The following is an 8483-nucleotide window of genomic DNA, read 5'->3' as shown; positions in this document are numbered from 1 at the left end:
GTCACCACGGCCTCGATCTTCTTGGGGTCTACCTGCACCCCTTTTTGATTGACTACGAAGCCCAGAAATTCCACTTCGGTGACTGCAAATTCACATTTTTTGGGCTTAGCATACAGTTTGTGATGCCGTAATATTTGAAAAACCTTGCTTAGGTGTTCTTTATGCTCACTCAAAGTCTTTCTGTATATGAGTAGATCATCTATATAAATGATCAAAAATTCATCTAGATACTCTTTGAAAATATCATTCATCATCATGCAAAAGGTGGCCGAGGCGTTGGTTAGCCCAAACGGCAATATCAGCCATTCGTAGCTTTCATACCTTATGCGAAATGCCGTTTTTTCAATGTCATCTTCGGCGATTCGTATCTGATGATATCCGGATCGTAGGTCGATCCGACTGAAGTACTTTGCTCCCACCATACTTTGCTCCCACCACCAGTTGATCTAAGAGTTCCTCCATTACGGGGTAACGATTCTTGATGGAGAGCTCTGTAATCGGTGCATAACCTGGCTAACCCATCCTTCTTTGTGTGACAAACAGCACAGGTGCACCATACGGTGACTTGCTGGAGCGCACCATTCCATTTTCGGCCAGTTCGTTTAACTGTACCTTGAGCTCCTTGAGCTTAGTAGCATCCATCCTATAAGGAGCTTTAGCTGGAGGACTATGTCCTGGCAAGAGGTCTATTTTGTGATCCACTGATCGTAACCTGGTTGGTAATTTTTCGGGCAAGACATCTTGGAACTCCCTTTTAGCACTTCTTGTATCTCTGCTTCGCCAATTTTGCATCTTGTCTGATGTGCATCCTTTACCTTCATTATGCATAAGTGTATTTGGCACCCTTGCTTGGCTGCCCTCTTTGCCTGCTTGGCACTGCACCATTCCGGCACCTTGCCACGGCAATTTGTTTACTGTGCGAGCATGACTTGCCCCCTGCTGCATACATTGGAGTGCTTTGGATTTTGCTTCCAATGTTCTTGTTGACTGTTTTATCCCCCGAGTGAGGACGGATACATGGCACACTGACTCCTGCACCCTGCATATCCAGTATCATGTTATTTACACCTTTTCCCATAAAGGCGATGTGATATTTGTCGACCCAGGTGAGCCCGACAATCACTTCGATAGTATCCATTGGCACAACTATAAAATCTAGCCGCGCTTTCCATGCGCCTGCCTGCACCTGCACATTGTATGCCATCTTTACATTGTCATCATGTCCCTGTGCAAACGACACTGACATCTTAGTGGAGTCGCACACCTTCACTCCCAGCTTCCTAGCGCATGTTGGGGTGATGAAATTATGGGTGGCTCCCATATCCAACATGATGTTTTGCTCCAGGCCATTCACAGTGGCCTCAAAATAAACATTTTGCACTGACGCTAACTGTGCTACCATGCATTTTGGTACTGCCTGCACTGCGCCTACCCTTGGTGGGCTATCGCCTCATCGAGATGAGGTTTCTGCATCCTCAATCTCTCAGTGATCCTTAGTCGATCAGTCCGTTCATAATTATCTTCTTGCCCTTGGGCCTGAACGGTGGTAACCCGACTTTGTGCGGGTCATCGAGGGCATTCACTGTCATAATGATTGCCTCTGCAACTTCTGCATGGGCGTGTTGGGGGAGATAGAGGACGCCTTGCGGTATTGGTAAATCCCCTGTATTGGTCGATTGGGATGTCCCCCTCCCCGGCACAAAGTTTCTATTCCCAGAGTTGCTCCCATAGGTTCGGGGTACAACAGATCCACTCGACCTAGTCCCGCTTGTACTTGTCCCAGAGTTTTCTCCCCGGGTTTCATTAGAGGAGTTATCATTCCTGTTTTGAGGTTTGGCACCATTCCATCCCCCTATGCCCGTTGCATTGCTTTTACTTTGCCACTTTCTGCTCTCAATGTGTCGGACAGTCGTTCCGCCATTGTGAGTGCCGCCTCATAATTTTCAGGCTCCTGCTTTTCAATCTCTCCGCGGGTCCAGTCACGCAGCCCAAACAGGAACCCATGTAGTCTATCTGTAGCATGCATATCCATAATCTACAGCATAAGTTGTCTATATTTGTTGATATAATCTCGCAGTTTTCCATCTGCGTGTTTGAGATTACGCCATTCATCCCGTACGCTGAAGACTTCATTTCGTGGTATGAAATACTCGGCCATGTCCTTGGTAAAGTCATCCCACCTTGTCCACAGCCTCTTTGCCTCACCTGCCAGAAACCAAGTGTATGCATCCCCTGATAGCAGTCGCGATGCCACACGGATCCAGTGTTTATGAGATACTTTGTTCATGGTGAGATAATCCTCCGTTTCACGGATCTAAACGGTTTGTACTTCCCGTATCCCTCATCCGCCGATGACTCTGAGTCCCTCCTGTCATTCCATCTTCTGTGTTGACGTCTGGGGGGAGACCTCGACCTCATCTGTCTTGGCGACGAAGGTCAGCTGCCACCCTTCTTGTGTAGTTAATCGACTAAGGAGGCCAACATGCCTTCTAGCCTGTCCAGTCTATCATTTTGGTGATCCTGCCAGCTCGGCCCTAGATCCCTTGGGTCATCCATTTGGTGTTCTCGAGTATCTATTGCCCTTGCCTCGAGACGTCTTATGTGCCTCTCATGTCGAATCCAAGCTATTACTTCGGCGTCAAGTTCTGCCTGTCTTTCTTGCCTTGCTTCCTCCTTAATCCTCGCGGCTTCTTCCGCGTCCAGATATCCACCTTCTGTGGTCTTCCCCTTTGGCATAAGTCGACCAAACTCACCGCGACGCGACGTTTCCTGCTTTGATACCAAGTGTCACAGAGCGGTGATCTCAGGTCGCATTCTGGGTGCGAGTTCTAGCCAACATCTTCCCATGCGCAATGTCCTAGCCAACAACTACTCTATTGGACACAGAGCGGTGATCTCGGGTCGCATTCGGGTCAGCATTTTGTACTGCTTATTGTGAAAGAAATGGAAGAAAGTAGTACTTAGCACACCCTCGGCATTTATTATGAAAGAAATGGAAGGAAGTAGTACTTAGCACACCGTCGGCATTTTGTAATACTTTCTTCCATTTATTATGAAATAAATGTAAGGAAGTAGTACTTAGCAGTGTGTACTACTTCCTTTCATTTATAGTGAAAGAAATGGAAGGAAGTGGTACTAGTACTTTCTTCCATTTATTATGAAATAAATGTAAGGAAGTAGTACTTAGCAGTGTGTACTACTTCCTTTCATTTATAGTGAAAGAAATGGAAGGAAGTACTAGTACTTAGCACACCCTCAAAATTTTGTACTGCTTCCTTGAAATGGAAGGAAGTGGTACTTAGAACACCCTCGACATTTTGTAGATGAGCTCGTGTATATACTTATCTACCAAGCATTCTTCATTATCGTGGCTTTAGTCTTTACCTTATACCAATGTAATATATGGCACTCCGAGGTAGTGCTATGTTGAATTGCCTATGCTTCTTATCACTTATATAGCATTATGATAGAGCATTACATAGCACTGTCTCTACCTTATACCAATGTACCATCTGAGGCAGACTTGCTATGTTATATTGCCTATGCTTCATATCAATTATATAGCATTATGATGGAGCATTACAAAGAACTATCTCAGACTGTTATAAAGCAGACTAGTATAAAGCAGACATAGCCAACTTGTGGTGGTTTCTTGCCAAGCCAACTGGTTGGTTTTATGTCCCAACTAATAAGCATGTTGAATGATTCTTCTTGTCCAATATCCTAGCCAACATCTTCCCATGCCCAATGTCCTAGCCAACAACTTTTGTGTAAGTAAACCAACCCGGTGGCATCTTAAATTAGCCCTGTGTGACAGTCTTAAAAAAGTCCCAAACAGCGTGTGCTTTAAAAAAATGTCAGCTTTGTGTATTTTTTCAACTAAAAATATGAAAAGATGATTAAGATTTTTTTGTAGTCCTTATAGTTTAGTTAATAATGAAACTATCGAAACAAAAAAAAACATGTAGATTGAGGAGTTGTCCTTAGTTTGATTGGCTAAAATAAATGACTATTTTTTTTCTATAAGCAACGGTGATCTCGGGTCGCGTTCTGGGCACGAGTTCCTGCTTGGGACTAAAAAATCCAGTACAAAAGTGAAAACAAAGAGTACTTGCTGAATCTTTCACCCCAAGACCTATAGCTCGTCTCGAAGAGGACGACGAGCCGGTCGTTTTGAGTACTAGAACTCTGAAAACGGAGTTTGTATGAAGGAGTTATGACCAAAAACGTACAACCGGCAATGGAACATGGTGTCACCCAAATGCGGGCTTCCAACCCAAAACTTATATTGAGATAAAATGCCGACAAGCGACAAGATTACAATGGGATCACAAGAGTGATGAGAGAAAATAACTTGCGGGTATCCGCCGAGGCACGGGATCTCTTGCCCACAAGCCGTCTTGTATCTAAACGAAGGTAGGAGAGGTCGGGCTAGGCCACATTACTCCACCTCAAGGTACTCCTATATAGATGCAAAGAATTCAGGGCATCCAAGCATACCTCGAGAGAACCATGTGAGGCTGGATAGAAATCCTAAAAATCCCACGCCTCACAAGCACCACCGATGGTGGAAATTCAAACAACACCATTTCGACTCTAACCAATCCCTTAGCCTTGTTTACATATGATTACTTTTTAGTATGATAACTTTCCACGTAGGGCCCCAATGTCCGACTAGCACAATGGATACACGTAGTGGTTTTGTCAGTCCTAACCTAGGCTGATAGAGTTGGACTAGATCACCTTTCATAAACTCCCTTTATTTCATAGCCATTGCTCAAATAAGGAGAGGAGAATTGCAGAGAAAATAAATTTAGAGAGAACCCACAAGGCAATGCACAACAATGGACAGCAGCTTAACGTAAATTGGTTTGTGATGTGCCCCTCACATTACATTTTAGGTGAAGCCACTTTCGTGCAAAATTTATAAATACTATTACATTTTTTCGATTCCCTTTTTCATCTTAAGCATAGAATTGTTTTAGATGATGCATTTATTTTCTAGATGCACAAGCTAAGCGCTCACCAACAAAAGAAGAATATAGTTATCATCAATATAATGATAAAGAAACATAGCAATGGCTTCTTAAAAAGGGGGCAATAGTTCAAGATCCTATTAGCTCCTATTGAGGTGAATTTAATATTCTTTCATATTGTCTTCTATAGTTTCTAAATAACATTATAGTTCTCTATGTAATTTCTTTCTTTTCTATTTTGTATAGGATGATGATGAGCTTGAGGATGAGCTTGAGGATGAAGATGAATGTCACTTTAGCACAAGGCACTTTTGTTCATTCTCTATATAGTAAAAAAAAACCATTCACTATATAATTTCCTAGATATAAATGAGCATATCTAGGAAAAGTGCAAACTAGAGAAAATGAAACACTTTCCTAGATAGCTAACCTAGGAAATACAATGCATGGATTTTTCTATACAGGAAAATTTATCTATATAGTAAAAATTTTCTATATAACAAATTTTCCTACAAAGGAAAAAATCTCCTATGTAGTAAGATTTTCTCTATATAGAAAAATTTGCTTACATAGGAAAATTTTTCCTATATATGTAAATTTATCTATTTAGAGAAATCCATGCATTGTATTTTCTAGGTAGCCTATCTAGGAAACTGTTACATTTTCCCTAGTTTGCACTTTTCCTAGATATCCTTATTTGTATCTAGAAAATTATATAGTGAATCCATTGTATCTCTATATAGAGAATGCTTAGTAGCTTATCCTCTAGATAGGTTATGCGAGTGAATGAAAGAAGGGGTGCCCAATTAAGTGAGGTTTTCTTAATGAAGGTGGAAGCAACCATGCTAACATGATTTAAATGTTCATTCATAGCTGCTACTACATGTTAAACTTTGTAAGACATCAATGGTAATGAGCTTTCATGACTGTGGTCATGTTGTGCCGAATGTGAAGAAAGTTATCAACACTCTTGTCATACTGGAGGCTAAGGGCATTTAGCATCCATCATGCCACATAGCTTGATTAAGTTATCCACACAATGGCTTATAGTCTATAGGTAGACAAAAATGTATCCAAAACAATGTAGGGGACAGACTCCATCTTTCAATGTGTCAAAAAACAAGGCAGAAAAGATGGCAGGTGTAAGCTTAGAAAAAGACAAGGTAGAAAAGATGGCAGCTGTAAGCTTAGAAAAAGACAAGATAGAAAAGATGGCAGCTGTAAGCTTAGAAAAATGAAATAACATACCTTTCCCCATCCTGTTAAGAATTTTGTCTGCATGTGCAAAGCACGAAAAAACACCACATGAAATTTAGAGGTCAGAAAAAACTCATCAATTAGAGAGGAATTAATAAAAGCATAAGCGAGAATATAACTCAACTTCAATGTCAAGCCAACATGAAAAACCCTTTACTGAATGAGCGAAATGCATGGCAAATCAAACCACATACGAGCTTATGTAGAAGTGAATCAAGTTGCCAAGTTGTAAGCCAAGATGTTGTCTAGGATTAGCAAGTGTCATTATAGTGGGAAGTAATATTTTCTCCAAGCTCAAACATATAGTGCCCATCTTTGTCATCTTCATGACAAAGAGGGGATTGAGCCGCCCTAGACAGCTCTGTTCACATAGGCATTCAGAGGAGCAAGACTGGGCCTTGCTCGAGCAAAAGTGCCCCCTTCGTCATGCCTTTCATGCTCAGTATAATGATGCCCACTGTTGGCAATAGGCTTGGCCTACACAAAGCCATCCAGCATCCATGTTCCACCATCATAAACATACTCCTTTATAATGAGACCCTTAACCATGAACAAATAAATACCAGCATATTTAATGTTGATTAAAACAAGCCATCGAGGGACATGCCTACTATTGATCTACAACAACAAACCAAATCCCACCTTCTTCATCAACATGGGGCATTCAAAGATCTTACTTAAGACCAAAATGGTGCCCAAAAGTACTCATGTGATCAGTATAGCGCAGTCAAAATCCCTTGTCCGTAATTTGCCTCTTCGTTGGGCTTGGCCAATGCGGCTTGTGTTTGTTGGAATGTCAAATGCATTAACATGGCCTGAAGTTGGAGGTTCCCACCTACAATATATCCAATCTAATCAGGAAAATGAATCGTTGAGAATTTCACAAAAAACATTGAAGACTGAAAATTACAAGGTTCAAATACGCACAAAAAGAAGTCACAGTTGTTGGATGAACATCAATAAAAGCATCTCCCATAGTTGCTTTCTTTCTGTGCTATAAGCAAGGAGCATACTTGCTGACAGTGGCACATAACTGAGCCTTTACATACTAATGATTGCATCACAGTTAGACATACTATTAAAAAATTTCAAAGAGAAAAACATTTACTAGAAGCTATTTAAAGGTTGGGAGGGCTTGAAAAACATTTACTATAAGCTATTTAAAGGTTGGGAGGGCTTGAAAAATCTTCCATGATTTTACCTGTTGGATAAGGTGTTAACCTTCGATCTTGATGAGAGGTCCCTTTGTCATGTGCAAGAATTGCCATGGACATTCCCTGGAGCTAGTCCAGAAGGGGCAGCCAGAAAAGGAGAATTAGAACCAGGACTTTGAGCATAGCATGTTGATATGGCATTAGTGGACTAGGAGAAAGCACATGAAGAGGATAAGGATGGCCTATCGGTTGTACCAAAGGGGCTGTCGGCCAGGACGGGTGCTGTTGGCTGCACACAAGGGAGTCGGCTGTACCAGAGGTGTGTCGGTTGAACCAGGTTGGAGGCGGCTGCTCTGCAGGTGCATCATCATATAGGGCATTTATGACCAGCTGGCTCCTATAGGCACAAGTACTCCTTATTGTAACCATTCACTCCCACTTTGGGTGTGGGTCTAGACTAGGAGATTTTGGGTGTGTTCCACCTTTTATGTAAGGCAGCCTATGGATGTAGATTAGGGTACCTTTTTGTACCATATGAATATACTGAATTTCTAGCATATCTCTCTCTCTCTACTCTCTCTATATCTGCGTTTTGCATCAGCATGTTTCCAAGAGTGTTTAGGGCTGAAAGAAGATTCCCAGAGCTTCCGCATGTGACATTGGTATCAGAGCGCCAGCACTCAGCACGATTTCCAGTACTCCAAGAGCAGTCCCAAGAGAACTATTATAATTATTTGTGGTCCTATCTTGGCATCTCCTATGTCAGTGCCTAAGATTCCTAGTTTTTGACAGTGGGTTGGTGATTGGAGAGCATTTTCTATCTACTAAACGACAGGAATTTGTTGCTCTTATTTAAGCAAAATCCAGACCTAACTGTTGTGTCAGTTCCATTGGATGTATGTATCCAGGGCAAGTATGTATGGACATATGCATCTATCTACATGTATGAAAGGGCATATGCATGCATGTATGTATGACTTTGTATGTACTGGCATGTGCGTGCATGCATGCATATAGTATGTATGTTTGTCTATGTATTTACGTATGTGTGCACGCATGCATATCTGTATGTATGTATGCATGCATGCATGCTCTA

General features: G+C 41.8%; 1 protein-coding gene across 1 annotated transcript; it reads right to left on the bottom strand.

Moving 5' to 3' along the window:
- Positions 1-513: 513 nt before the first annotated feature.
- LOC147613585 (DNA damage-inducible protein 1-like) lies at positions 514-1402 on the bottom strand. Its single transcript, XM_086781286.1, has 2 exons — positions 867-1402; positions 514-712 (listed from the first exon to the last, which is right to left on the bottom strand). The coding sequence occupies exons 1-2, from the start codon at positions 1400-1402 to the stop codon at positions 514-516; spliced, it is 735 nt and encodes a 244-aa protein (XP_086637412.1).
- Positions 1403-8483: the final 7081 nt, after the last annotated feature.

The sequence above is a fragment of the Cibotium barometz genome, chromosome 43, assembly GCF_041138505.1.
Source record: "Cibotium barometz isolate CiBa-2024 chromosome 43, ASM4113850v1, whole genome shotgun sequence".
In the NCBI taxonomy this organism is placed as follows: Eukaryota; Viridiplantae; Streptophyta; class Polypodiopsida; order Cyatheales; family Cibotiaceae; genus Cibotium; species Cibotium barometz.
This window is presented reverse-complemented; position numbering and strand designations above follow the sequence as displayed.